Genomic DNA, 15,739 nt, shown 5'->3' with positions numbered 1-15,739 from the left:
CCTCACAGGTGGATAAGGTAAGAAAGCTTATGGGGTGTTAGCTTTCATAAGTCGAGGGATAGAGTTTAAGAGTCGCGATGTAATGATGCAGCTCTATAAAACTCTGGTTAGGCCACACTTGGAGTACAGTGTCCATTTCTGGTCACCTCACTAAAGGAAGGATGTGGAAGCATTGGAAAGGGTACAGAGGAGATTTACCAGAATGCTGCCTGGTTCAGAGACTATGCATTATGATCAGAGATTAAGGGAGCTACGGCTTTACTCATTAGAGAGAAGGAGGATGAGAGGAGACATGATAGAGGTGTACAAGCTAATAAGAGGAATAGATAGAGTAGATAGTCAGCGCCTCTTCCCCAGGGCACCACTGCTCACTACAAGAGGACATGGCTTTAAGGTAAGGGGTAGGAAGTTCAAGGGGGATATTAGAGGAAGGTTTTATACTCAGAGAGTGGTTGGTGCATGGAATGCACTGCCTGAGTCAGTGGTGGAGGCAGATACACTATTGAAGTTTAAGAGACTACTAGACAGGTATATGGAGGAATTTAAGGTGGGGGCTTATATGGGAGGCAGAGTTTGAGGGTCACTACAACATTGTGGGCCGAAGGGCCTGTACTGTGCTGTACTATTCTATGTTCTATGTTCTATCAGAATCAGAATGAGAATCATGTTTATTATTACCGGCAGGTGTCATGAAATTTGTTAACTTAGCAGTTGCAGTTCAATTCAACATATAATATGGAAGAGAAATAATAATAAATAAATAAATAAATTACAGTATACGTATATTGAATAGATTAAACATCATGCAAAAACAGAAATAATATATATTTAATAAGTGAGGTAGTGTTCAAGGGTTCAATGTCCATTTACGAATCAGATGGCAGAGGGGAACATGCTGTTCCTGAATCGCTGAGCGTGTGCCTTCAGGCTGCTGTCTCTCCTAACTGATGGTAACAATGAGAAAAGGGTATGCCCTGAGTTCCAAAGGAATGTGCTTGTATTCAGAGGCACTGCCCTCCGATCTTAGAACTCCCCATCACAGGAAACGTCCTCTCCACATCCACTCTCTCTTGTCCTTCCAATATTCAATAGGTCTGAATACGATTCCCCCTCTCCCCCTCATTCTTCTACTCTCCAGTGAGTACAGGCCCACAGCCATCAAACATTCTCCTCACACTCACAACACTCAACATGGGCTCTTTCTCTTTCCATCATTAACTTTTCACCATTAACACTCTCCCTAATGACACACCACAGCTGACATTATAAATCATGCAAAAAATAAATTGAACTTCAGGAGTCAAGTGATCAACATTTCAGATTAATCCCCTGCTTCAGGACACCTCTAGTCATTTATTTTGACTTCAGATCAGAACATTTACTGTTGCTTGTGTATAATCTTTTGACACGTCTCAGCATTTCCTTCAGTCTTTGAGAATTGTTTACATGTTTCTGTCCTGCTAAATATAACTAAGAGATTTTCAGATTGTGTTACTGTAGTTTTTTTGATCAAACTTCCCGTTGCCTTCTTCCTTATTTTTACTTCAGTCATTTCTCTCTGAGGACAGACAGGTCCTGCCTGTGTCTCTGTGATTAAAATGATGTGGACATTGATTCTTCTGATTGGTTTCCTACCTGGTGAGTTACAGACAGCACTGGACAACAGCATAATCAGTGTTGGATTGGGGGTCATACAACGTTTCCGCAACAATGCTTGAACACCTGTAGACACTAAAGATGTCGGAAACTGGAGTTCAGAGTACACGCCTCGAGAAACTCAATGTGTCCAGCAGCATCTGTCAGAGGGAGGGGAAATATCAATGGTTTGGGTCGAGACCCTGCATCACATGTGACTGGTGAGGGAGAGGGTGTAAATAGGAAAGGGGGAGGCGTGAAACTGGGTCGGTGCTGAGGAATAGTGAAGCAGTACAGGCAATTGGAATGGGGTGGAAAAGGGATAGAGTTTGGAGGTGGGGGAGAGGTGGAAGCAGATAAGGAGAAAAGAGGAATAGCGTAGAGCCAGATGCGGGGAGAATATATCCAGCTGGAGAAATCTCCTGGAACCTGTTAAGCGAGGACTTCAGGTCTACCGTTACTGGAATCTGATCTCACTCTGCAGGGATCACTATGACAATCGACATTATTGTCCTGAAATCAGAATTCTTCCTGGGCGACTTCAGTGGTGCAGCTGGCAGAGGATGTTATCAGATCTGGAGTCTAAGGTAAACCAGGGTGGTAGGGATGAGAGATTTCTCTCCCTAAAAGCCTTTACAATCCAGATGGGATTTTGACACTCTGGCAGTTCATCATTATTATTATTGATACTTGTTTTTTAAATTCCAGAAATAATAAATTGGATTTTAGCACGCAAAGTATCCCAACAGTTATTGAAATCACACCTGGATTTCTAAACACTAAAGTACTAATGACCACTGTTGCACCATTTTCTAACTACACATAGAACTACTTGATAGGTACAATATTTACAATTTGCTTCAGATCCAGAGGGCACAGTTTCAGACATCATGAGGGGTCCCTTTCTGCAGTTTATAAACTTGTCTGAACACACAGACATACACACACACACACACACACAAAATTGGGAGCATGTTAGATGAAACAGCTGGGACCTCTGTGGACATTTCAAAGGCCGACATAATCTGTGTAATTGAAAGTTCAACACTACTGCTCTCCCTCAGTACTGCACTGGAAGATCAGCCCTGGGTTTCTGCTCAGGACTCTGGAGTGGGAAGTGAACCCACAATGTACTGACACAGGGGAGAGAGCACTGACACAGCTGACACAGTAACAGCACTGACTGCACCTCAGACCAAAATCATTGGCTGTGGTGTCATGGACCACATGCTGTACGTGACCAGCACCTGTTTTTACCGTCATGTTCAAAAATAATTGTTGCATTAAGTTGTTCTTTTCCCTCAAATCTGAAAATGCCTCCCTCAGTTTCAGGTGCATTGTGGGCAGAGAAACATGTAAGAGGAGTTGTGGGAAGAGCGATCACAATCGATTGTCTCTATGAAGAAAAGTACCGCTCACACACAAAGTATTGGTGCCATGGATGGACTCTCCATTGTTCAGTTTTAGTGGAAACAAATGGGCAGCACAGACGGAGTGGACGAGTGTCAATCACAGATAACCCGGAACAGAGAATATTTACTGTTACTATGGAAGATCTTCACTCTGGAGATTCAGGATGGTACAGCTGTGGAATTGAAACAACAGGTGTCGATTCAAGATTTAATTTAGAACTAAAAGTAAATGATGGTAGGTTTCTCATTGATTGATTTGTGCCTTTCATAAAATAAATGTCTCATGATCTTTATCCAGACCCTGTCCACCCCTCACTATCTCTGCATTAATATAATGCCAAATGTTTCCCTCTATACGGCAGGTCACTGAACCCAGTCAAAATTTCATTCTCTCCTGAAAGCCACCAAACTTGCGACAGATATCTCACAAGTTGCTGCCTTTAAACCTCTTGTACATAACAGAGTGGCCACTGAGTGTATGTTCATGGTCTCTTGCTTCTGTGGCTCATCCACTTCGAGCTTTGACGTGTTGTACCTTCAGATGCTCTTTAGCACACCGCTGTCATAACCCACGGTTATTTGAATTCCTGTCACCTTTCTGTCAGCATGAACCTGCCTGGCCATTCTCCTCTGATCTCTCTCATTAACAAGGCACTTTGTTCACAGAACTGCTGCTTCCTGGATGTTTTTCATGTTGTTCGTACCATTCTCAGTAAACTCTAGAGACAGTTGTGTGTGAAAATCCCAGGAGGTTAGTAGTTCCTCACATACTTATGACCCTGTCTGGCACCAACAATAATTTCATGGTCAAAGGCACTTAGATCATATTACTTCTGCATTCTGATGTTTGGCCTGAACATTGACTGAAACTCTTGAATATTTCTGCATACTTTGATGGGCTGAGTTGCTGATGGTCTGATTGACTAATTAGATATTTGCATTAATGATCAGGTTAATATTTGTACCTAATAAAGTGGCAGAAGAGTGTCTGATTTTCTGATGTTCATTCAATGTCTGAATGTTTAATTGTTTCCCACAGAACTCGTGTCTGTTCCTGTGCTTCGATATCTGTCACCAGCAAATATCTCACGTCTCGGGGGCTCTGTGTCACTTTCCTGTGAGTCCTTCCAGGGATCCCTTCCCATTCATTACAGATGGTATGAACAAACCTCATCTGGGTATCTGACGATCTCAGATACCAATGAACTGACTCTACATTGTCAATCCTTCAAACACACACACCAGCAATATTACTGCAGTGCCTCGAATTGGCTTGGAGCAAGATCCAGTGCAATGGTTAATGCGACAGTCTTCAACAACGGAGAGATCTGCAGTTACGTGACAGAAATCAATGGCACCAGTAAGTTCTAATTTTAAGGGAGGATACATTTAAATATTTCTTTTTGTTCCTCTGTTACTGCTGCTCTTACAATTCTCGTTAGGGTAAGGAATTTCTTTGCATTTGTAGAAGCTGCACATTGCAGCATCCATGGGGTAGAACTAAAGTGCAGTGAACAGTTAAGTCTGTCACTTGCTCCTGGAAGATATGGAGCATCTCAAACATAGTTGGACTTGCACATCTGGACAAATTGAGAATATTCCATTAATACTTCTGGCTTTACTTTGAAAAGTCTAGACTAGATATCGACTTCTGATTCTCATAAAAGCAAAAGGAAGGACTTATAATGTTGCAATTATTAGTGGGAAAGACAGAAATTTGGCAATGTCGAGGGCAGGGATGAATGTCATTGTTATTACTAAACAGAAATTGCTTGGGAAGCTGAGGGATCTGATGAGTCATTTGGACCAGATGGACTACACCCCAAATTTCTAAAAGAGTTGTATAAAGAAATCGTGGAAGCATTAGTGGTGACCTTTCAAGAATAACTAGACTGGACTGTTCAAAGGATTGGAAAATTGGAAGTATCACCCCACTGCTTAAGAAAGGAGGGAGGCAAAAGAAAAGAGTTTGTCGACCAGTTAGCATGACCTTAGTGGTTGGGAAGATGTGGGAGTCTATTATTAAGAACAGGATTTTGGGGTATTTGGAGGTATATGATCAAATATGGTTTCCTTATGGGGAAAACATGCCTGAAAAATCAGCCTCAGAATGCAAGGACATCCCTTTATTTTATTTATTTACCGATAGAGTACAAAGTAGGCACTTCCGGCCCTTTGGGCCACAACACCGAAGGAACTCTCGACAAACCCAATTAACTGTAACCTCATCACAGGGCAATCTGCAAAGAGCAATTCTCCTAATGAGTATGTCTTTGGACTGTGGGAGGAGACAGGACCACTTGGGGAGACCCCATACAGTCCACATGGAGGATGTGCAGACTCCGTACATTAGAACAGAGATGTGGAGGAATTTCTGTAGCCAGAGGGTGTTGAATCTATAGAATTCAATACCATACATGGCTTTTGAGGCCAAGACATTGGGCATATTTAAAGCGTACTTAATAGTTTCTCGTTTAGGAAAGGCATCAAAGATTACGGGGAGAATAGAAATGAGTCGGGTAATAAATCAGCCTTGATGGAATAGTGCAGCAGACTGTATGGGCCAAATGGCCTAATTCTCCTCCTATGTCTTATGGTCTCATTGTCTTTGGTCATCTCTAGCTTTTGAATATCTGAGCAGCCCAGGTGAATTACTAACTGCTGAGACTGAATTTTTAGTTGTTGAATAAAAAACCTCACTCGCTTTGAGACATGAGAAGGAAACCCATTCCTTCTATGAACAAGACTGCTGCATTTCATGATTACAACAAGGATAATAAATCTTCAAATCCCTTTTAATCACTAAAGGAATGTCAGTCCAAGGCGAGGGATGGGCTGGTGTTCAGCTTGCTGCACAGTAAGGTTTATGTGTCTTTATGCTGAACTGAGGCCGTGGTTGGCAAGTAACGGGCTCATGAATTGGCTACAGTGATGACTGGCTTCTTGGCTGTGGCCTCAGTTTTGTGAATTTCAATTCCAAATGTTATTTGCTTACTTTGATTTGCTTTTTTTTCTGTATATTGGGTGTTCTTTTTTTTTATGGTTACCTGGAAGGAGGTGAATCTCAAGGTTGTATATGGTATCAAATCTTTGATAATAAATGTACTTTGAACTTTGAATTTTGAAATTGAAGTGCAATCTGATTAGCTGTGATCCCATGAGCTGTCACATCTATGCAATGAAATAGAATTCTGAATTTAACTTTTCAAAAGTGTGTTCCAGTTTAGGGAGGATGCTGCAGAGTCAGAGAGTTATAGGTTATGGAAACAGCAGCTTCACCCCAAATCGTCCATGCTGACCACAGTGTCTTCCTGAGCTTCTCCCATTTCCCTGCATTTGGCTGGTTTCCTTCTAAAACTTTCCTACATATGGACTTGTCCAAATGTGTATTATATAGTGTATTTGTAACCATCTCTAGCACTTCCTCTGGCAGCCTTTTCCATGCACACACTGCTCTGTGTAAAACACTGCCCCTCCAGGCTCTCTAAGAATTTCCCTTCACTCCTTAAGCCAAGGGTCTCTCATTTTCGACTCCCCCACCCTGGGATAAAGACAGTGATTATCCACCGCACCTTTGTCCACAAAACAAAGTAACACAATATAATCCATGTAAAACCACACACAACAAAGACTGACAAAAAGCCAATGTGCAAAAGATGATGAATCATGCAAATAATAAAAATACGTAAACAAATAATACATAGAACATGAGAGGCAGAGTCTCTGAAAGTGAGTCCACAGCTGCAGAGTCAGTTCAGTGCTGAGCCAAGTGAAACCAATCCGGGAGCCTGATAGCTGCAGGACAACTGTTTACAAACCCTGTGGTGTGGGCCCCAAGGCTCCTGCACCTTCCACCTGATGGTAGTACCGAGAGGAGAGGGAGACGGGTCAAATGCAAGCAGACCATATAGGCTCAGGTAGGGGCAGCTTGCTGGCACTGAGTAATGGGGCTGAACACCGGCTCATTTTCAAGATCCTTATGTAAATTTACAAAACTCTTTCCACTGTCCACCACACTGCAGTGTTATCCATAACTTATTAATCATGCTACCTCCATATTCATTGCAAATTATTAATATTGATGACAATTAAGAGTGGTTAACAAATCAATCACCGATCCCAATGGCATACCACTGATGATCAAGTCTGATGTTGTCAGAAAACCAATACTCTACGACCACAATCTGACTCCTTCCACCAAGCCTATTCAATATCCATCCAGCTAGGTTACCATGTGATCTCACATTGCAGATCAGTCTGCTATGCAAGGTATGATCATAAGCCTTGCTAAACAAAACTGCTAAACTCTAAGGTCTTGTCGTCATCAGTTCCTTTGATCATTTTTCAAAAAAAACTCAGTCAAATATTTTTGGGAGAGGATTTCCCATGCACAAGATCATGTTGACTATCCCAAATCAGATCTTGCCTTTGCAAATTCAGGTAGATCCTGTCTCTCGCAATTGCCTCCAGAATGTTACCACCCCCCCCCCACCCCGCCACTGATCTTATGCTCACCTGCCTGGAATGGGACTGGATCAGTAATCTATTGACTCAGAAATGTGGAAGCACACTGGGACATTAGTGGGCAGTGACAATGATGACTCCAATCAAATAAAAATCATTACTTGTGAAGAGATGTTAGCACGTGATGAGGGACGATGGTGTCGTCTTCTCAGTCAATGCGGAATTCAATTACACCAATTGACACTGTGGCAGATTCCTTAGAACACAATGTTTATTGTAAATAAAACATCTTTAGTTATTATAATTGTATTCGTTATCTTTTGTGTTTTTTCTGCTGCACTTAGATCCAGCATAACAATAATTTTATTCTAGTTTACACGTTCGTACAGGAAATGACATAAAACAATCTTGAAACTGGAATCTGCTTTTGTAAATTTTATTTTACCTGTCCATTTTCTGAAGATCTTTTCCCTCAGTTTCAGGTGCTTTATGGGCAGAAGATAAAGTAAGAGGAGTTGTGGGAAGAGCGGTCACAATCGATTGTCACTGTGCACCAATGTACCGTTCACACACAAAGTATTTGTGCCGCATGTGGGATCACCAATGCACATCATTAGTGGATACAAATGGGACAACTGAGCAGTATGGAAGAATGACAATCAGAGATAACACATCCCAGGGAATATTTACTGTTACTATGGAGAATCTTGTCTCTAATGATACAGGACATTACAGATGTGGAATTACAACATCTGGCAATGATCCAGCGTTTGATGTGCATCTCCAAGTATCTGACGGTAGGTTTCTCATTGATTGACTTGATGTCTCCACTGAAATGTCTGATTCAGGTTTTCTCTGGGAAGAGTCAGGGCAGCAGGAATATCCTGAGGCTCCACAGCAGTGCAGAGCCCTGCAGCGAGTGGGCAAAGCTGAGGATACCTCACTCATAATTGTCTCATCCACTGTTGGGATACTGATTTCCAGTGTAAGGCTCAGTATATTTTCCTGCTTCTGAACTCCAAGAAACGCCACCCTGTTAAAGGAGGAGGTGTTAGATATCCTCAGGAAAATCAGTGTGAATACATCCGCAAGGCCTGCTAACATGTTATCTCGGACCTCACAGGAGGCAAGTGCAGAAATTACTGGGGCCCTGGCAGACATAATTAAAATATTCTTGGCAACAGTGATGCTTAGCGCAGGGATTGGTGCTGGGTCTGTTGTTGTTTGCATCTGTATCAATGATCTGGATGTAAATGTGGTAAACTGGATCAGCAAATTTCCAGATGACACCAAGATTGTGTGTGTATTCCACAGTGAGGAATCCAATCATGGCTTGCAGAGCGATCTACAATAGATTGTAAAATAGGCTGAAAAATGACAAATGGAGGTCAATACAGACAAGAGTGAGGTTTTGCACTTTGGTAGGACCAACCAGGGTAGGTCTTACACAGCGAATGGTAGGGCACTGAGGAGTGTGGTAGATCAACGTGAAGTCTGGTCTATAATTTTTGTAAGTGGTGTAACAGTTAGATAGGGTCGTAAAGAAAGCTTTCGGCACATTGACCTTCATAAGTTAATGTACTGAGTACAAGAGAGATGGGATGTTATGTTGAAGGTGTATAACATGTTGCTGAGGCCAAACTTGAAGTATTTTGTGCAGTTTTGGTCACCTACCTGCAGGAGAGATGTAATACAGACAAACTTTACAAGTATGTTGCCAGTTCTAGAGGAGCTTAGCTATCAGGAAAGAGTGACTAGGTTATGCCTGTATTACTTACAACATAGAAGTTTGAGAGGGCATTTGATAGAGTGCACAAAATTATGAGGGGTATAGAAAGGGCAAATGGAAACAGGGTTTTTCCACTGAGGTTGGGTGGGACAACAACCAGAGGTTATGGGTTAAAAGTAAAAGGTGAAAGGTTTAAGGGAAGTATGAGGGGAAACCTCTTCAATCTGAGGAATTTAAGAGTGAGGAATGAGCTGTCAGCTGTCATTCATTGGGTATATTTAAAACGGGATTTCATAGGTTCTTGATTAGTGAGGACATCAAAGGATACAGGGAGAAGGCAGGAGAATAGATTTGGAGGGATAATAATTCAGCCATGATGGAATGGTGGAGCAGAGTCAATGGACAGAATGGCCTAATTCTGCTCCTAAGTTTCATGGTATTATGGTCTATGATCTCACATGATTCCTTGTTGTCTTCATATAGCTATCATTACTAATGGGTTCCCTTGCTGCTGTAGGTCACTGAAACCAAACCACAATTATATTCTCTCCTTAAAGTCACTATTCATTTTGTACGTCTGACAATTTCCTGCTTTAAAATTATGGTGAGTTTTCCAGGACACACACACAATGTTGCCATTCCAAAGTCACATTATTAGGTATCATTTAAGACTGTCTCCTTGCTGCTGAGAGAGACTGAAGCCCAGATTTTCACTCAGTGTCACCACTGTTGTTCTGATCAGGAATCCTGCTGTTTTCAGGGATACTGACAGACATGGAAGATCAGTCAGATGCGAGGATGCAGAGATACAGTGGAGCAGATGCGCTGCTGAGAATCCAAACTTGTGGGTTCTGGCTGAGATACAAAACTACTGAAACCTTCAGTGTGTTTGGTATTAGAAGTTTGCTGATTTTTGCCCGTAGAACCTTGTTCTATGTCTGTTCCTTTGCTTTGATTTTCACCACCAAAAAGCGGCTCAAGTTGTGGGGACTCCGTGTCAGCGTCCTGTGGGTCTGCCCATGTCTCCCTTCCCATTCAGTACTCAAGTGATGAAAAGACCCCATCTGTGGATTTAAATACATCTGATACCAATAATCTGGATCTACATTGTCAATCCATAAAATAATGTATTATTGCAAAGCCTCAAATGTTAATGGAAAAGGAGAAAAGTCCAGTGAAGTGGTCAGTGTGTCCATCTCCAACAGTGTCAGCACCTGCAGAGATGTGATTGAAGTCAACAGCATAGGTAAGTGCTGGAGGGTTTGATTCTTTGTAATGGTTGATGGAGTACAACTGAATGACTGATGTGTGCTGGATATTGTGTTGTTGGAACTTCACTCAGGAGCAAGGAGTGTATGTTGTCACCACCTTTCAGAGAATGAAAAGCCTTTCAGCGCAGCAGTTCAAATGTGAGTCGCTCACCACAGTGTCTCCTGCCTCTGATCTTCTTTCGCTGGCTGACTGTGAATGTGTCACAGCTGCTAATATTTCTGGCCATTTGTTAAGGCAGTCCTTCCAAGAAAAAATCACTCAAAATTCAAAGTAAATTTATATCAAAGTACACATGTGTCACCATACACTACCCTGAGATTCATTTTCTTGCAAGCATTCAAGTAGATACAAATAAATAAAACAGAATCAATGAAAAACAACACATTGAAGATAGACAAATAACCAATGTGCAAAAGATGACACACTGTGCAAATACAAAAGAAACAAATTAGTAATAAGTAAATAAATAAATAATATTGAGAACATAAGTTGTAGAGTCCTTGCAAATGAGTCCGTAGTTTGTGGAATCGGTTCAGTGTTGAAGTGAGTGAAGTTATCCACACTGGTTTAGGAGCCTGATTGTTGAAGGGTAATAACTGTTTCTGAACCTGGTGTTGTGGCAGTAGCATGAAGAAAGCATGGCCTGGATGGTAGCAGTCCCTGATGATGGATGCTGTTTTCTCGTGGCAGAGCTCTTTGTAGACTTTTATCCATATTTGCTCTGCCTGAATTTATAAACAATTATCTGTGCTGCATTTTATAGAAAATGGGCTGAGTCATAAAATTAAAGGAGATTTATCTTGATGAAAAGTACAGAAATCACATGGATCGTGAATGTCTGTGTCCTAAAAACAACATATGACCACACACAAAAAAGAACTGTGTATTCTCATTCACTGAGTCTCCAAGCAAAAGCGAAGAAAGATTGAGCCCAAGTGAATTCTATGGGTGAGCAGTTTCAAGGACAGAAACATTATTGGAGAGGGTAGGGTTAAATTGGAAACATTCAACCACTAAACCACTGGGGGCTTGGATGAGTTGAATTCTGTCTATTTCCCCAATTCAGTGAATTGAAAATACTTGGGTAAAAAATTTAGTGACACTTAGACTGTGGAATAACAGGAATATAGATAATTATCTGGATAGCAATAGAATAGAAAATGGAGGAATATAATGAGTTTTGGGTGTCCTTGTACATCTTTCACTGAAGGTAAACTTGCAGATGCAGCAAGGCATAAAGAATGCAAATTGTATTCGGACTTGCAGAGAGAAGATTCGCATAGAGGAACAAGAATGAAACACTGCAATGATACAGGGAACAAATTTCAAAGTGTATTTATTATTAAAGTATCTGTACCGTATACAACCTTGAAATTCGTCTCCTTACGGGCAGCCATAACACAAAGAAACCTAATAGAACCTATCAAAAAAAGAATATCAAACACTCAATGTGCAGAAAAAATACTAATCAATCAAATACTAATAGTAAGCAAATAACATTCAGGACTGAAGTCCACAGCCATGAAGCCAAGCAAGCTGATCTAGGAGCCCGTTAGTTGCCGGCCACAGCTTCAGCTCAGCGCAGTGATGACTAAACCTTGTGGAACAGTTAGCCTCACATCAGCCCGTCCTTCTTGTCCAGCCCTGACACCCTGAACTTTTCAATCTGGTCCAGTGCTTTAACCAGCCAAACAGAAAGTCATTCCTCACACTCACACTCAGGCCCTACTGCTTCGATATGCTCTCATGCTCGGGACCCGCCGACTTAATTCGGCTCGTACCCAATATTTCCACTCAGGCCTGAAGTTTAAATCGGTCAGACACTAACTTGATCCTCACTCTCGGGCCACCAATATTGTGTGCACGATTTGGTCCGATGAAAGATGTTCTTGTTATGGAAGGAGGTGAGCAAAGGAACAAGTGACATTAGATCAGAGATTTGGTTGATAAGGTTTTTATTTACTGGAGTTTAGAAGGCTGAGAGGTGATGTCATAGAAATGTGCAATATTTTAACAGGGTGATACTGGTGTAGATAGGATGCTTCCAATGCCAGGGAATACAGGATAGGCATGGAGTCTTAGAATAATCTGGAGATGCCTACTGATTGTTGATGGAGTACTGTAACAGCTTTTTGTGTCTGCTCCTATATTACTTACTTTGCTGTTTCCAAGCTGTTTTGAAATCTTACTTGAAAACATAACATTGTTTTATTATGAGGGGTGCCAAAGGTAAAAAAGAAGAGGACTCTCCTGCAACTTTGGGATCTATTATGGAGACACTTCGGAAACATAAAAAAGTATTTTCAGAGGAGTTCCAGCAGAAGTTCCATCACCTCAGCACTGAAATTAAACAAATTGATGTAAAATTGGACTCTATTCAAAAAACCTTAATTGAACATGATAAACGATTACAGAAGAATGAAGATACTCTGACGATTTTAGATGCGAAAATTGAAGACCTGCAACAGCTTTGTGAAAAACAGTCAAAGTCTAATGAAAAATTAAGACAGAAGATTATCAACTTAGAAAACAGAAGTAGAAGAAATAATCTACGAATTCTGGGTCTTGAAGAGTTAATGGAAGGTAATCAGCCTATGGAATTCTTTGCAAACTTCTTGGCAAAATTATTTCCTAAAATTTTAAAATCTCCACCTTAAATTGATCAAACCCATAGATCACCCGTGCCCAGACCTGTCGAGGGAGAGAGACCCCGACCAGTGATAATCTGTTTCATGATTTTCAAACAAAAGAACTTTTAATTCGTGAATTCCATTGAAGAGGTATGATTGATTACAACGGTCAGAAGATCAGAATTGTCGAGGATTTTTCACCTGAGGTGGTGAATGAGCACTTCAAGTTTAAACAGGTTATGTCGGAACTGTATAACAAAGGTTTCTAGCCATCTCTCTGTTACCCTGCTCGGCTCAGAATTATTTTGAGGAATGGTTCTCAGAAATGGCTCCGTTCAATACAAGAAGCTCAAGAGTTTTTTAGAATCAGGAGACTAACTGTTTAATATCTTCCTACATGAATAATTGCTTCTTTTACTTTTGGTATACCTTTGCAGCTAACTCTCTTTTTGAACTCTTCAATGCTTTACTTAAAAAATAAGATTTTAATGAGATAATACCTTGAGTGTTAATATGTTTTGAACTTTGATAGTTTTTTTTAATATTATATATTATACATTTTTGAGGTTTTTCCTTTCAATAAGGTTTAGTTGCTTTGTCTCATGAGTTGTCTAGGTTGGAATGCAGTTAATCTTGGAAAATTATTTGGACCTATACTTTTGGGAAGTAATGTCATTAGGTTTAGCTGTCGACTGTCTATTGGTCGGCTTTTTGACTTTGGGTGGGAGGCGGGGTGTTTTCTTTTCTGTAAGCTGTTTTGGTCACTTAGCCACACTTGTTGCCTGGTTACCCTATCTCAAAGTTCATTGTTTGGATTTAATATACATTCCAGTGGTTACTATTCTAACCTTTCCTTTAAGTAGTATTAAGAATGGATCATACTATTAATTTACTTAGTTTTAACGTAAATGGATTAAACTACCCCGTAAAACGGAATGAGATATTTACCTACATTAAAAAATTTAAGGTCCCAATTATTTTTTTACAAGAAACTCATGTTCGTAAATATGACAACTTATGCATCTTTAGTCATTGGAAAAAATAACAATTTCATTCCTACTTTCAGGATAAGTCGAGGGGATTTTGATTTTTATAGATACAGTTTCTTTTGTTCAACATAAAGTACCAATGGGCATTTGGTTATAGTATCAGGAAAATTAGATAATAAATTAATGGCACTTGCTAAGGTATATGTCCCGAATATAGATGATCCAGGGTTTTTTGAGTGTTTTTTTTTTGCCTTTGCCAGATTTAAGTCTTTACCCACTGGTCTTGAGCGGAGATTTTAACTGCTGGTTAGACCCAGTTTTAGATCGATCATCTTCCAAACCAGCGACACTTAGTAAATCAGCCTTGTTTATTCAATCTTTTCTAATGACATATGATATTATTGATGTCTGGCATTTCTTACATCCAATAGATAAGGAGTACTCATTTTTTTCCCATATCCAACATACGTATTCCAGGATTGATTATTTTTTTTTATTGATTGCCAAATGATTCCATCAGTTTGATGCTGTGAATATAAAGAGATTGCTGTCTCAGATCATGCTCCTGTGTTTTTATCTTTCAATCTCCCTCGTCTCCCTCAAATAAACAGATTTTGGCATTTTAATCTAACTTTGCTATCAGATAAGGATTTTAAAAAAAAATTGGAGAGACAAATTACTCTTTTTTTGAAGAGAATACGCGGGAAAAGACTTCTAGTCTTATTATATGGGATGCTCTTAAGGTTTATATTAGAGGACAAATTATTTTTTGTACTGCAAATGTTAAGCAAAAAGCTAATAAAGAGAGAATTGAAGTAGCTAATCAGTTGAAACAATTAGATCATAAATACGCCTTGGCTCCAGAACCTGCTTTATATCAAAGGCGTGTTGAAATTTAAACTAAATATGATCTTCTTTTAACATAGCCAATTGAAACTCAACTCCTAAAAGATAAAAGTCAATTTTATATTCATGGAGGCAAAACAGGTAAATTATTGGCTAATCAATTAAAAACATTTATAGCTAAATGGCAAATTAAAGAAATTCGTAAAGCTAATGGTGATAGGACAACTTATCATTTAGATATAAATGATAGCTTTAGAGAATTTTATTCTAAACTTTATAGTTCTGATCTTTCTAAAGATAATACTGTAATGAATAATTTCTTAGATCAATTAAACATCCCTACACTTTCTGATGATAACCGAAAACAGTTTGATCTACCTATTTCTTATGAGGAAATTGCCGAGGCTGTATGCTCATTGCACTCGGGGAAGGTCGATTCGTCGTTTATTAAATGTTATTTATTCTTCTTCTAAAGAGATATCAGAATGTACAATATCCTTAGATGCTGAGAAAGCTTTTGATCAGGTTGAATGGAATTATTTATTTAAAACCTCAGAAAAATTTAATTTTGGGCCCGATTTTATTCGATGGATTCAGTTACTTTATTTATTTCCCTCTGCTCGGGTTCTTACTAACTCTCAGAATTCCAAAACATTTAAACTTCAACATGGAACATGGAAGGTTGTCCTTTGAGCCCTTTGCTTTTTGATCTGGCCTTAGAACCCTTAGCTATTGCTTTTCGAGAATCTAATCATATCACTG

General features: G+C 39.9%; 1 protein-coding gene across 1 annotated transcript; it reads left to right on the top strand.

The window, feature by feature from the left end:
• The first annotated feature begins 1,557 nt into the window (after positions 1 to 1,557).
• On the top strand, positions 1,558 to 15,450 carry LOC140209402 (polymeric immunoglobulin receptor-like). The gene is made up of 7 exons (XM_072277652.1): positions 1,558 to 1,638; positions 2,962 to 3,282; positions 4,087 to 4,407; positions 7,988 to 8,308; positions 10,382 to 10,486; positions 12,742 to 13,095; positions 15,302 to 15,450. Exons 1-7 carry the CDS (start codon positions 1,599 to 1,601, stop codon positions 15,448 to 15,450), a joined length of 1,611 nt encoding a protein of 536 aa, XP_072133753.1. The 5' UTR covers positions 1,558 to 1,598.
• The last annotated feature ends 289 nt before the right edge of the window (positions 15,451 to 15,739 follow it).

Source organism: Mobula birostris, chromosome 14 (genome assembly GCF_030028105.1).
Source record: "Mobula birostris isolate sMobBir1 chromosome 14, sMobBir1.hap1, whole genome shotgun sequence".
NCBI lineage: Eukaryota > Metazoa > Chordata > Chondrichthyes > Myliobatiformes > Myliobatidae > Mobula > Mobula birostris.
Note: the sequence above shows the minus strand (reverse complement) of the source record. Positions and strands in the feature narration are given on the sequence as shown.